Source organism: Otolemur garnettii, unplaced genomic scaffold (genome assembly GCF_000181295.1).
Source record: "Otolemur garnettii isolate 467f Iridium unplaced genomic scaffold, OtoGar3 scaffold00020, whole genome shotgun sequence".
NCBI classification, from domain to species: domain Eukaryota; kingdom Metazoa; phylum Chordata; class Mammalia; order Primates; family Galagidae; genus Otolemur; species Otolemur garnettii.
The window spans coordinates 19,418,626-19,434,279 of record NW_003852415.1 but is presented as its reverse complement, the minus strand read 5'-3'; the positions used below and the strand labels follow the sequence as shown (position 1 = coordinate 19,434,279).

The window sequence follows — 15,654 nt, the reverse complement described above, 5'->3', positions numbered from 1 at the left end:
CTGATATTCCCAGTTAGACCAAGTTCCACAGCAAGCAGCATACCTCACATTTTGCTATGGATTTCACAATATATATGAAATAATTTTTTTTTTTTTTGCAGTTTTTGGCCGGGGCTGGGTTTGAACCCTCCACCTCTAGCATATGGGGCCAGTGCCCTACTCCTTTGAGCCACAGGTGCCACCCAATAAAATGGTATTTTGATGGTCCTTTAAGCCAGACAAATATATAAGATATAAATGCTCCCCAAATAGACATTTGAATACAATTCATATAATAATCAAAGGGGTTTCATACCTAAACAATGCTACAGACTGGATATTTATGCCACCTTAAAATTCATATGTTAAATTCAAACTCCCCAATGTGATGGTATTAGGAAGTAGGGCGTGTAGGAGATGATAGGAGAGCAGAGCCCTCAAGAATAGGATTAACGTCCTTATAAAAGGGGCACCTGAGAACTCCCTTGCCCTTTCTGCCATGTGAAGACATAGCAAAGTGACAGCCATTCATGAACAAGGAAGAAGGTTCTCACCAGACCACAGAATCTATCAGCATCTTGATCTTAGACTTCCGAGCCTCCAGCACTAGGAGAAATAAATATACCTGACTTGTAAGCCACCTACTTTATGGCATTTTTGTTCCAGCATTTGAAATGGACTAAGAAAATTGGTACCACTTAGTGGGATTCTGCTGTAACAAATACCTAAAAATGTGGAAGCGGCTTTGGAGCTAGACAACGGGCAGGGGCTGGAAGGGGTTTGAGGTGCATGCCAGGCAAAGTCCACGTTACTGTGAATGAACCGTGAAAAGCAAATCTAGGCTGGGCGCCTGTAGCTCAGTGGTTAGAGAGCCGGTCACATGCTCCGGGGCTGGTGGGTTCAAACCTGGCCCGGGCCTGCTAAACAAACAAACAAACAAAAATAGCCAGGCATTGTGGTGGGCATCTGTAGTCCCAGCTACTAGGAAAGCTGAGGCAAGAGAATTGCTTAAGCCCAAGAGTTTGAGGCTGCTGTGAGCTATGATGCCATAGTACTCTAGTGAGGGCAACAAAATGAGACTCTGTCTCAATAAAAAAATAAATAAATAAATAAAAATAATAAAATAAGATAAAAGCAATTCTAGGGGGGCTCATGAAGAAAAGAAGAAAGCTGTAGAAACAGCTTCAATCTTCTTAGAGAGTCCCTAAGCCATCCTAAACGGGACATTGACAGAAATATGAACATTAAAGACAATTCCTCAGAAATGAGGAACATGCTTTTGGAAGCTGGAGGAAAGGCCATTCTTCTTATAAAGGAGCCAAGAAATCAGCTGAATTGTGTTCATGTCCTAGAGTTTTAGGGAAGTTAGTACTTCCAAGTGATCATACTGGATGTTCAGCTGAGGAAATTTCTTAGTGAAGTATGGAAAGAAAAGTCTGATTTCTTCTGACTCCTTATGCTGTAGTAAAATGTGAGAGGAAGGAAATGATTTAAAGACAGAATTCTTACTTAAAGAGGAAGGAGAACTTAAGGATTTGGAAAATTCTAAACCTGTGTATTGAAAGAATGAAAAAGCCTTTTAGGGAATGGTAAGGATGCTCTAATAACCACGTGACTGTTTAATAAGGAGATACATCAGCTGTCTCAACAGAATGCAGGAGCTAGTGTTAAAATAACTGGAGATCATTTTTAGTCAGATGTTGTGGCTCAAGCTTGATCTTAGCACTCTGGGAGGCTGAGGCAGGAGGATCCCTTGAGCTCAGAAGTTTGAGACCTGCCGGAGCAAGAGTGAGACCCTATGTCTACTAAAAGTAGAAAAACTACCCAGGCATTGTGGTGGGCTCCTGTAGTCTCAGCTACTCGGGAGGATGGGACAGGAGGATTTGGGACTGCTGTGAACTAAGCTGAGGCCATGGCACTCTAGCCTAGGCAACAGAGTAAGATTGTGTCAAACCAAACAACAGAAAAACAACAGGAGAATTAACCCCAAGGTAATTCAGAAATCATCAGTGGTATCCCACCATCAAGGGCCCAGAAGGCAGAATGGAAGGACCCTAGAGGCAAAATGGTTTTAGAGACTGAGACCAGGGCACTTTAGAGACCTCAGGGCATGCCACCCAGCACCACCTCACACTGTGTGCCCCAGTTCCTGCACTCTGCTGCCTCACTCTTCAGCTGCCCTAGGCTCAACTTCTCTGGCCCAGTTCTGCGTGTACTGCACTCAAGCAAGGCTACTGGGATATAGTTGCCTCTACCCAGACTTCAAAGGATGTCAGGGAAAATCAATATCTCACCCAAGGAGAGTCATGGGCACAAAACCCACTCTGTTGGGTGGGTTCCAGACAGAGAACCACCACAGGGGCAGGTTCCCCATAGATAGCCCCAGCAGGGCAATGCCCAGTGGAGTCACCTAGGAAGGGCTTCCCAAAGCTACAGGGCAAGGCCTTGGAGGCCAAACCCATACCCAGCAAAGTTATGGGTACAGGACCACCACCCCAGTGGATCCAGAAAGTAGAACTTCTGCCCCAGTGGAGCATGAAGGCAGAATATCAAGTCAAAGAAAATTTTTTTCAAGCCTTAAGATTTAATATTATTGGGACTTAATTGGGACCTGTTACCCCTTTTTTCTTTCCAATTCCTTCCCTTTAGGTGGGAATGTCTGTGCCATGCCTATCCTGCCATTGCGTTTTGAAAATATATAACTTGATTCCATGGGCTCACAGGAACCTGCCTCAGAATGAATCAGACCCAGAGCCTCACCCATACCTGATTTAGACACATTTACACGAGCCATTGGACTTTGAACTTCTGAGTTGATGCTGGTGTGAGGCAAAATGTTGGAGGCTATTGGGATGGGATGAATGTATTTTGCATTTGAGAAGGACATAAATTTGGGGAGCTAGGGGGGTAGAATGTTATAGACTGAATGTGTTCCCTCAAAATTTGTATGTGCAATCATAACAGGCAACATGATGATAATTGGAGGTGGAGCCTTAGGTATTTGAAGGCAGAGTCCTTATGAATGGAATTAGTGCCTTTCAAAAAGAGGCCCCAGAGGCTCCCTTTCCCTCCCACTCTGTGAGGACTCAGCACAAAGATGCCCACCCATGAACCAGAAAGCCGGCCTTCACCAGATCCTAAATCTCCTGGTATCTTCATCTGGGACTTCCAAGGCTCCAGAAATGTGAGAAATAAATGTTTGCTGTTTAAGCCACTCAGTTTACAGTATTTTTGTTATGGCATCCCAAACAGATTAAGATTAAAGATGACGCTCCAGACTAGAGAAGCATTAAGATTTTAATAGGAAAGAAAAAATATTTTTTTCCTCATTCTGTGTTCAAAGTTCATTTATTACTTATTATGCAATTAAGTAAATGATTAAAAACAGTGCCACCAAATTTGTCACTTTCTGAATATTTTATGAAAATAAAAAATGAGTTCAAATCTTAACACATGACTAACAGCCCTTTTAAGTCAATTTCCCAAAGTTCATCTGCAATTATACTGATGAATAGGATTCAAACAGACTAAATTATATGAAAACCTGTCCAACATCACAAGTAATCAAAGAACTACAAATCAGAACGATGAAATATCAATTTTCATCTGTCCAACACTATACATATTTTATGATAATACTCAATGACAGGTGATGATAAGTACCTTTATATATTAGTAGAAAAACTGAAAATTTGTAAAACCCTTTAACTCATTAATTCCACTTTTATTAATTTATTCTAAGGAAATCAGAAATGTAGTAACAAAAATTATGTTTAAGAATAAATTTGCCATAGAGTAGCAAATTTGCCACAATATTAACAATGGTTATGTTTAGCTCTTAGAATTGCAGGTGAAAATTATGTTTCTAATTTAACGCTTTCCATAAACTTACATTCAACCATTTTCTGGTCTGTGTTCCAAAATTATGTCTTAATATAGTCTAAAAATATCACTAAATAGGCCAGGCACAGTGGCTCATGCCTGTAATCCTAGCATTCTGAAGAGGCCAAGGCAGGATTGCTTAAGCTCAGGAGTTTAAGATCAGCCTGAGCAAGAACAAGACCCTTTCTCTACAAGAAATAGAAAAATTAGACAGGCACGGTGGCACACACCAGTTGTCCCAGCTACTCAGGAGACCAAGGCAAGAAGATGGCTTACGCCCAAGAGTTTGAGGCTCTTCACTGCACTCTACCCGGGGCAAAAGAATGATACTCTGTCTCAAAAAAAAAAAAAAAGAAAGAAATCACTAAGCACCAAGATTGCTGCTAATGGCAATGGGCAAAGGAAATTTATTTCAACTCAAAAGCCTGTTTTCTAACACATTTCCAATTGTCTATTCCGCCAAGAGAAGTTCTCTCATTAGAACGTCTAGCCTGCTTGTTTGATGTCTCATTTAATTATCGGTTTTAGAATTAGTGAAGCCACTTACCTGGATTGGATGTGTACTGCATTGCAATCATTAGCATGGATGACGCAGAGAGATTAACATGGGCAGGTACGCTTTCTCTCCTTGACGAACCCACTGAAACCAAAAGTTTTTTGATTAGACGCAATTTAATCTCTGTAAATACTTGATACTTTGCACAGAGCATGAATGCTAAGAAGGAAATTTTTTTTAAGTTCCAATCAAATCAATGGAAGTTTTGTACAGATAAAACCACAAAATTTGTCATAGCATACGATCGCTACGGTCGGCATCATCCACAGTAAAATTAAGTAAGACGCTATAAGAAGGAACAATGTGGATGTGATGTCACGGGTTTCTCCAAGTTACAGTTAAATGTGATCTCTACTCCCAAAATGTTTATATCTAGACCGAAAATAAAGAAAAAACAGAATCCTCTATATTCCCAGATATAAGGACATCTTGAAGGTTATACCAGTAAGAAAGTAAAAAGTGAAGGTTTTTAAACCCAATTTGAATATATTAACTTTTAGAGATGCAGATGAAATAAAAGTTTAGAGTGGGTAACTTATTTAGTTATAATGCAAATTTTAAATTATGTATATTATTAACATATGTTAATTTAAAAGTCATTTCAATTCCCACATCTCATTAAAGAGTTTTATTCAGACCTTCCCATGTAACTTCATCATCAGTGTCTTCATTACCATGAGAACCACTTTTTTAGTTTTCCAGATCTTACCATCTTCAAATCCATCTGAGGTGTTTGTACAAAAGCACTTTGGGAATCTGTAAATAACACTGTTGCTGAGTATTTTATCCAATGTCAACAAGTATTCAAACACAAAGCAAGTCTGTTCCTTCAAAATCCAGCTGTATAATCATGGTTTTCACTTACGAACTGCTTTCAAGACATCTTTAAGTGATGTGTGGCGACACCAAACACTATATTAAATTTCTCTGTCTCGTTTTTTTAAAACAGAGTATGTCAGGTAACTCATTTACATATTCGAAACTAGCACTGGTGGAAGTTATTTGGGGTAATACATCATTTCCCAAGACAATTTTCTCATTTCAAACATGCTAATTGAGAGAGGATCCACAGTAAGAGAAAATTGATTAGGACTCACTCAAATATAAAGGAAATTCCCCCTTTCTCAGGGACAATTTCAGAAGAACTCTCATACTTGGGCTTATGTGGCAAATTACCAAGCATGAACAGAAAAGTGTGTAGCAAAAAGTCAGCTCTCAGTTCTCTGCCACAATAGAGAGAACACGAACATAGGAAACAAGAAGAAAGCAGATAACCTCAAAATCTGCTCCACTTTCTTTTATATTAAAATACAATATCTCACCCATATCCAAAAAAGATAACTTAAAATAAAACAAATGCATAATAGAGCCATTAAAAGATTTGTTACATAATAAGAGGAAATTTTAACACAATTCTATTTTTCTGTTTTACATAAAGGACTTTGAGCACCAGAGAAGACAGTGGCCTTTACGACAACTTTATAGAAATAAACAAACAAAACACATCTATAATTAAGCTCTATTTTCCCAGCTTGGTTTGTATTAATATTAATAGCTTGCAGCTGGGCTGCTGCTAACCCAAGCAGGTGATATTCAGATAGATAGATTAGTTTGGCTATGCAATATAAATAAGAGTTCGGAATTAGACAAAAATGTGGAGATCAGTTTCCTGCTCTTAGTTGGTCAAATTGATTATAAAAGAACTTGGTGTCAAAAGCTAAAGAATAAGATGCAGTTACGCTCAAACTTCAGGCAGGCAGCTTTCCAAATGCAGCTTCTTAAGGACCCATATCTGGAGATGCCAACCCAGTCAGTTTTGAAAGCAGGAAACTATTAATACATGTTTAATCAAAAAACACATCAGATGATTCCGATGCAAGCTGGTCTCGGATCTCCTTTTGATAAGTACTACCAGAGGAATGAGAAACAAGAAAGGAAATGCCCAGTAAGGTATCCAAGGGTGGGAGGAATAATTGCATGCCCCTGTGCCTTTTGTTTAAAAAAGAAAAAGTCTTGTCTTAGAATTTTGTATTCAAGAATACACGCGCACACACACACACATACATGTATATATAATCCTTTGGGGACAAGTACTTTCATCTTAGTTTAAATTCATCTCAAATTCTTTTTCTTTCTTCCCAGGGAATGAAACTTTTTAATAATAAGCATTTCTCAACAAGAAAAACTACTATTAAAGGAGGCTAAGAGCCACTGTTCCTGCAGGCTTTTGAAAATGGGAGAGACGCCCAAATGTCGCAGATGATTTATGTGAAGTCTATCTGGAGAGTGGCCCAATTGGCTTTGCCACCTTTGGCTGTACCTGTGACCCCTACAAATCTGTGTTCTCCTTCAAGTATAGCCAGCCATAAAGCCAAAAGCATTCCCCTCGCTCAAGCCCTAGGAAATTGGCTCCAATGCTTACATAAACAGACGGTGCCTTGCAATTTCCTAGTCTTCTAACAGACTGAATAAAATCACAATTCTAATTTAATAAACATGCACAGGCACACATCATTTATTGAATCTTGTTAAAAAGGCATGATGTCAACAGATGTACAGCTTGTCCCCACGAGGGTGTAAAAAGCCAAAACTACATACACTTGGAGGAAGAAGATAATTAATCAAAATGAGAAAATTTTACATTTAATATTGTGTTCCAGAAGTACAATTAAAAGTCTTCAGTCCCATTCGCTACTCTCCCAGCACCACCAGAACAATCATCGCCATCATCGCCTCCCTCTACAAATAGTGTCAACACCTTAGTATGTTCCTGCATTTTATAGTTCCTAATGTATGACAGCTTTTCTATTATTCTCCCCCTAAAAAAGGAAGTATATGGGAAAGGTCATTTTGTAAAAGAGAGATCATTTGCATGATAGTACCAAGACAATCATTAGGACTATAGTCTAAGTCACTTGACCTCAAGGGTAGTGCTATATTCACTCATCCAGAGTTTTTTTTTTTTTTTTTTTTCAGTACCTCCTATATACCAGGCCCCAGGGATATGATGGTCATAAGTGAGTCTTTGTCCTTACGGACTTTAAATGCTACAGCTGTGTTGTCCAGTATGGTGACCACAAGTCATATGTGGCTATTTAAATTTAAATTGATTAAAATTAGATAAGGTCAAAAATTCAGTCTCACAAAATGTACTGGAGCTACACGTGGCTAGTAGCTCCTGTGCTGGGCAGCAGAGAATCTTAAATGCTTTTATAGAACACTTCCATTGTCATAGGAAGTTCTGCACACAGTGCTGTCTATAGGAAAGGGCGAGCAGATTCCTGTAAAGAAACAGAAAACAGAGCAAGAGAATAGATAGAAGGTGATGACGGAAGGCCCTGCTTTAGCCAGAGGGTAAGGAAAGGTATCTCAAAAGATGTGGTTGTTGCTTGAGCTGAGACCTAAAGGAAAGTAAGGAAGCAAATCCTGGGATCATCTAGGACATCTGAGACAGGATAAAGCACAGAGTGAGGGCAAAATCTTAGTACTTTTATGAAACTGCTGAAGACTAAGGCCCTTAGAGCAGAATGCACACAAGGAGACAGTGATGAAAGCAGGAAGGTAGGCAGGGGCCAGATCACAATGGACCCTGTGGACCAACTAAGTAAAGATGCTGAATTGGATTTGTAAGAGTGATGGGAAGCTAGGTGGGTTTGATGAAGGAAGTGGTGTGAAATGATAAACATGTTCACAAGATAGCTCTGGTTTGTTTGTTGGCTTGCTTGCTTGTTTTCCTTCCTCCTTTCCTTCCTTCCTTCTTTCCTTTCATTCTTTCTTTTCTTCGGAGGCAAGGTCCTGTCTGTTACCCAGGCTGCATTGAAGTGGCATGATTATGATCAAAGTCAAACTCACTGCAAGCTCAAACTCCTGGGTTCAAGCAATCCTCCCTCCTCAGCCCCCCAAGTAGCCGGGGCTACAGGTGCCCACCATCATGCCCTGCTAATTTTCATTTTACGTTTTTGTAGATAGAGGGTCTTCCTTGTTGATCAAGCTGATTTCAAACTCCTGGCCTCAAACAATTCTCTTGCCTAAGCCCCCCAAGTAGCTGGGACCACAGGCGTGCACTACTATACCCAGGCAGCTCTGGTTTTTTGGTAGTGAACAGGCAGGAGGAGGGCTAAGCATGGAAGCAGGGAGAGCAGCGCAGAAGCTACCGGACTGGTCTAAGAAAGCTGGTGGTAACAAATGGTCTAAATTGGTACATACTGAAATAAAATCCTGGCATTGTACTCTTGTAAAGGGTGTGTGGACGTAAAGGAGTCATCTGGGAAGAAGAAACACACTCTGGTGCCAATTTTGCCATATGACAGAACCATTTCCTGTGATTTGCCAGACTGAAGTGTGTGGATGAACACATGGCCTCGCCTCTACTCAGGCCTCCTGTTTGTGTGAGCAGAGGGAATTGTGTTCCATGAGAAAGGGTTTCAGAGTGCGATATCCATGCCTTCAGGAGGGCATATCAGTTAAATACCAAAAGAAGACTGAGACAACAGGACCTCAAAGTCTATGTAGCATTAAGTATTTGCAGACTGGTAGGTAAGTGAAAAATCAGAGCACAGAACACTACAGAAATGTTCCGTCAGATTTCTGAGTTTAAAACCAGCTATACTAAGTATTGCTGTTCTACAGCAAACTCTAGATCAGCGGTTCCACAGGAACTGTATTAAAGGGCCACAGCATTAGGAAGGTTGAAAACCACTGCTCTAGATGAAACGCATCTCGAGCCTTAGCATATGGCCTACTACTTCAAGCAATATATATAAAATTTCAGGACAGCATGTGAATTTCGACAGAACATTGAAATTAGCTGCAATGGGATGACATTTCTGTATTTGACACTGCGCTTTGTTAAACACTTGTAAACATACGGTATTCAAAGGCTGTTCCCATACAGTATCTCATAGTCTTCACAACAAACTTAGAATATAGACAGAGGAAGTTAGGATATTCACCATTTTGCAGCTAAAGAAACTAAAGATGGATGAGGTTAAAAGATTTGCCAATAGTCAAAGAACTACAGTTCAGCTCTTCTGGATTCCAATACCAATTTCTTTTTTTTTTTTTTTTTTTGAGCTATCCCCCTGGGTAGAGTGCCATGGCATCACACTCACAGCAACCTCCAACTCCTGGGCTCAAGCGAGTCTCCTGCCTCAGCCTTCCAAGTAGCTGGGACCACAGGCGCCCACTACAACGCCCGGCCATTTTTTGGTTGCAGTCATCATTGCTGTTTTGGCGGGCCCAGGCTGGGGATTCGAACCCACCACCTTAGGTGTATGTGGCTGGTGCCTTAGCCGCTTGAGCCACAGGCGCCGAGCTCCAATACCAATTTCTTAAAGTAGAGCAAGACCTACCTTAGAAAAAGCATCACTAGTGAATAAAATAGATTGCACACATTAAAAATTATTTAAATATAATTAAAATTTTGCATTGTTGACTTTTTTTCCTATGTAATATTAGTCTTTGAAAGATCATAGAAATATAATGCACATACTATACAGTAATAGTAATAGAACAAAAAAATAATCCAGGGCCAATGATCTGGAACCACATACTCAACGAAGTTATACAATTGCTTCTATAAGTTAATGCAAAGATCTGAATGAACCTTTATTTTTCTGGAGAAGAAGTGACTTGTTGAAAAATTTAAGTTGGAAAAGAAAACAGATGACTGTGCAGTCCAGGATATAAGAATACGCTAGACATATCTTCATCTCATATAATTGTTCAGCTTTCTTATTATCTTTAAAATAATGGAGCCTGCACTCCATTAAATTAATGTCCATTTAGAACCAGCTTTTTCTCTTCTCTGCCAAAGCATCACCTTCTAAACATCTATTTTCAATTCAGTCCATAAATCACAGCTCCTTTACTGGAAAAAGAGGTGTTTCCATGGTGACATGCAAATGACTTTTTCAGTTCTTAGTAGCTCCTTTAATATATATTTTTATAAACAAAGCATACCACACACATTTGGAATAAAGAGAAATATATTTTATTTATGGAAGGAGTTAAAAAGAAAAGCTATGTCAAAGCAAAATTTTATAATAAATATTTTGAAATTGGTTCTGCAGAACCTCAAAAGGAGTTATTTAAAAATAAAAGTCCAGCACTTGGTTTAGTGACAATCATGGCAAGAAGGACATATCTGATATATTGACACATGCAGGCCTCTTACTCTGTGGGAATTGCAGTACTTCATTAAGTCCACTTCAAAGCCCAGAACTTCATCCTCTAGGTCCTTAATGATAACACTTAACACTTGAAAAAATCTCTGTATTTAACATTTGAACTGACAATACCACATCAAAGAGATAAAAGCCTTTTTGTCTCAAAGACTTTATCAGCTTCTCAGAAAATGCAACACCCTCATCCTAACAATCCAGTCCTGACATTAAAAATATTCCAGAAAGAGTTAAATGCTCCTGTCTTGTTTTGATCAGAATTTCAAGACATTGAAACAACTACCAAAAAAAGAAACAACGTGGATCCTGCAGACAGACACACATTCTCACATCAACCCATCTTAACACGATTCATCTGGAACCCGATCCTTTCTATCTTTGGATCTTCATCTTTGTAGCCACCTTGAGATAACAACTACAAAGGAAACACCTGACTAGTGTAATAGGATTTGGCTGTAAAGGTCGGTGTTACAATTTATTTTCCAACATTTAAAGACGACAAAGATTGGCTACTACCGAACCACAGGAATGGTGGTAAGAAAGGAAAGTCAAAAACTAAGAGATAAAAAGCAGGGCAACAAAAGAAGCCACAAACCAGATCAACAACTGGATTAAAGGAAAATATGTAACTCCTTTAATACATTTCTTTTTATAAACAAAGCATGCTGCACACATTTGGAATAAAGAGAAATGTATTTTACTTATAGTAAAATAAGATTCATGTTATTTAAACTAGAAGATTTACGTTACTTAAACTAGAATGACTATGTCAGAAAAAATCGTGGAGATTGAACATTTTTTTTTAAACTCCTCCTTCACAGTTAAACAATGGTTTCTCAGAGACATGAAGTAATCTTTAAACTTTTTTTTTTAATTTTTTTTGTTGTTGCAGTTTGGCCGGGGCCAGGTTTAAACCCACCACGCTCGATTTATGGGGCTGACCACACTCACTGAGCCATAGGCACCACCCATGAAGTAACCTTTAAATAAATATCAACTTACTTCCCTATTCTCAACAGTAGCCAAGGTTTGTACTTTTATATAACTTAGGATTCTAATGTGATTACCAGTTGTGTTTTGGGGCCTGTGTTTCTAAGTAGAAATTAATAATCAAGAGTAAAGAAACAAATTGTCAGACGTCACAATACCTGATCAATCTACAATATAACTTCAGAGGCCTGATATTTTCAATGCCTCACCCAAAATTATTAATTTATTTCTAAGAAGCAGGAATTCAGTGAATTAGATTAATCATTAGATGAATTATTCTTCAAAAGACCAAAAATTCCCATGCCTAAGTTTAATAGTTAACATTATTTATTTTTAAATTATGACTGTGTAAGCTCGGCGCCTGTAGCACACTGGTTAGAATGCCAGCCACATACACCAAGGCTGGCAGGTTCAAACCTGGCCTGGGCCAGCTAAACAACAATGATGACTGCAACAACAAAAAAATAGCCGGGCATTGTGGTGGGCGCCTGTAGTCCCAGCTACTTGGGAGGCTGAGGCAAGAGAATCGCTTAAGCCCAAGAGTTTGAGGTTGCTGTGAGTTGTGATGCCATGGCACTCTACCCAGGGTGACATAGTCTGTCTCAAAAAAAATAAAAATAAATAAATATATATATATGTATGTGTGTGTGTATATATATATATATATAACTATGCAATTCTAAGACTCTATCTGTAAACAAGAATTTGTCAGGAGATTTACATGGAACAAAAAGAAGAGAATGATCAAATATTCTATAACTTGAATGGTATGATCATCCTGCTAATTTTGCCAAATTGTTATATAATTTAGGCAGAAGTTGGACTTTTTGCTGAAAAGACAAAAAAATTGCAATTCCATAGCTAAAATATATAACTTGAGTTTAAAACAAGGTATATATGTTTACCAATCATTATTACAGAGCAACAACTTTAATAAGATCATAAGTACATAAAGTTAAAATGATCAATGAACAATGATCTCTAATAGTTGAATGTGACCAATATAAAGTTTCCTAGAATAACAGTTGAGAGAAGGAGAGAAAGAAAGTAATACATCACATACCCGGCATTGCACTAGCACTTGACCAGTGTTCCCAGTTAATCATCTTAATTATCACCACAACCCCATGAAGTAGCTGTTATTACGGTTATTATTCTGACTGACCAGGTAGGAAGCAGAACGTTAAATAACTTGCCCAAGTTCACAGAGCTAGCCGATGACTGAGCTGTGATATGAATCTAGATCTATTTGACTTAAACCCACAAATCTTTTCAGATTATCCACTGGAACACAGATTGATCCACAATCCGTTTCTTTAAAAAATACTTTAGAAGGATTTGGTCATAAAAAACACTTGTCAGCTCTTCTTTTTCTCTTTGCTCTTGTGTCTAAAAAGCCTGCAGAATTAAGTCTATAAAAGTGAAATAGAATTTAAATCAGTTCTATGTTTATAACTGTACCTCGACATGAGTCGCAGGCTTTAGGTTTTTTCCAAAGTGTTTTTACAAATTTTGACTCATTTTATCATCATAACACCCCTGCGAGGGAAAGCTGACAGGACTGTCATGCTGTAGATGAGGTTTCAACTATGTGAGTTGCCCAACATCACATAGCAAATTAGGGACAGAGCTGGGGCCAAAATCTACACACTGTGGCTGTATCTACTGCTCTTTCAATCACTACTTACTGCCTTCAGATGCCAAAGACAAGAATTTCCACATCTGAGACAACACTATCTCCAGCTATTTTCTAAATTGGTAAAAGATACTGCAGTTTATACATAATATAGACCACCCTGATATGTTCTTTCTTCCCATGTTATAGATCAAATTATGCGAATATAACAATTCTAAGATATAATAGCCTTCTGTTCATATGATTTCCACCAAAATAGTCATGCTGAAATGACTGAATTTAAATCATAGCACATATATACAGCAAACGATTCCACTATAATCTTGAAAATCTACAAGAGCAAAGCAATTTCCATTCATAGAATACATAAAAATAGTCTAGTATCAGGTGAGATTGAACTTACATATAGCCATTGGTAGAAAAGATGTGCTAAGATATTCAATAATATCCTTGTGCAGAAATGGAGGAAAGGTAGCTAACGTTGATATCATCGTGTAGGGCAAAGTACTCAGAATATCATCATTGAGAAAGGGTAGCAAACATGTAGTTGTATAAAAGATCGACTGTCCAAGATCTACAAAACAAAATTGAGTGATCAGTCACCGAATATTTTGCAATTAACAAATTGCTAATTTTACATTTTAGGTTTTAATGAACTGGTTTAAATTGTAACCAACTATTGCTTCCTTCCTATTAAGTGTTCTGAAACATACTGCTTAGAATTGTGTGCTGTGTATACAGTAGTTGGTCGATCAATATCTGATAAATTTATATGAAGAAATATGAATACCTATTGCATGAGCTTTTCATCCAGGCCTTAGCAATCTTCAGTAATACTTGGTATTCGCCTTACTCCTTGACTTCTTAAATGTAAAGCACTTTCCATGTAAAATGAATTCTGAAATCCCTCCAACATTTTTGCCTCCCTTACATTTTACACAAGATAAGTGAGGCGCAAAAAAAGTTAGATTATTTGCCTGGTAGAAGTTTTAGAAATGTCAAGGGCAGGGTGAGAAATAAAACAGGCTGTTTCTGCTCCATGAACCAAACCACAATGGTACTACATCTGGAGTCCTGGGCAATAAGGTAATTTGCCACCACCAGCAACACAGCAGATTCAGCAAACACCTGAGAAAGGAAGTTGGAAGCTGGTTCTCCACGACCCAGACATTTAGTCATCAGTTGTCAATGGAAGTGCTGCCTAATAACAATCTTTCTGTCAACATTTTTAAATGGTATAATGATAATACCTACCTCACTTCATTAGGAGATTTAAATGAGATAAATGTAAGCGCTTAGCATAGCACATATGTGTGCTCCACAAATATTAGCTGCTATTATTAATATTAATAGTTACTATTATTACCTGTACAGGGAGTAAAAATAGAGGACATTCAAAAGACCATAACTATTTAGCTTCAGAATGCACGCAGACCAAGTCTCATTTCATTGAATGTACATTTTGGTTTTTATGGACCTCTTGGCCATCAGCCAAGACTCAAGAGTAAAGACTCTGACCAACTTCATCTTCATTGTTATAGAAAAGGATAGACTCTTGTTTGCCTTGCAGCAGATTTTCCTCCTAAGTGTTATTTTGATTCTTATTGTTATTTCTGATTATCATTAGAATTAGCATGCCATCTCAACAGGCACTTCAACTGACAACAGAAAGGACACGGCCACACTGCACGCTGGGGAGCCCCAGTCAGTCCACCTTGAGCTCAAAAACCAATGAAATGGAAAATTCACAGGTGTTTTCCTAAGAATTAAGTGAGGCTGTTTCCACTGAGCTTTTTAGCCTAACTATGGAACATTACTACTGAAAGGCACCTGAGAGCCCACCTAGAGCATTTTTCAGATAAGGAAACAGAGGTCCACAGACAAGCGGTGATTGCTCAAGGTCACCTGAGAGTGGCTGAGCAGAGACAAAAAGTCTGCTCTCCACTCTCAGTGACCCAAAGTGAGGACACAGCCTCTAGCCATAGTGCTGTGGTTCTCAAATTCAATGTCCAAAAGAAGCATCCACAGGGAGTTTGCTAAAATTTCAGATCCTCAAGACCCAGCCCTCAGTGACTCTTATTTAAGCTCCAGGATGGGACCCAGAATTCCATCTTCCAAACTCCCTAGGGGATTCTGAGGTTCCTCAGACTGACCACTCTCAGAGAAATAATACTGCATTGTTTCTCTTCAAAACCATTTACTAGAATGGTCTGGTGAGTGTTTTCCTATCTTCTAAGCTTTCTTATGCAGAAAAAGAACACAATAGCTAAATACCTATGAAAAATAAAGTCACAGGCTTGGCTCCTATAGCTCAACCGGCTAAGGCGCCAGCCACGTACACCTAAGGTGGCAGGTTCGAATCCCTAGCCCGGACCCACCAAACAACAATGACGGCTGCAACCAAAAAACAGCCGGGCGTTGTGGCGGGC

General features: G+C 38.8%; 1 protein-coding gene across 4 annotated transcripts in view; it reads right to left on the bottom strand.

Annotated features, from left to right (window-relative positions):
* UNC79 (unc-79 homolog, NALCN channel complex subunit) overlaps positions 1 to 15,654 on the bottom strand; it is a 249,721-nt gene that overhangs the window by 181,387 nt on the left and 52,680 nt on the right. For 2 of the 4 annotated variants that reach the window (XM_023511544.1, XM_003787004.2), the window contains 2 exons: positions 13,629 to 13,799; positions 4,409 to 4,501 (listed from right to left, as the gene is read on the bottom strand). In XM_023511544.1, coding sequence (XP_023367312.1) covers positions 4,409 to 4,501; positions 13,629 to 13,799 — 264 coding nt within the window. Of the gene's footprint in view, positions 1 to 4,408; positions 4,502 to 13,628; positions 13,800 to 15,654 lie in introns of those variants that run through there. The other 2 variants (XM_023511543.1, XM_012803423.1) reach the window with 2 other exon arrangements.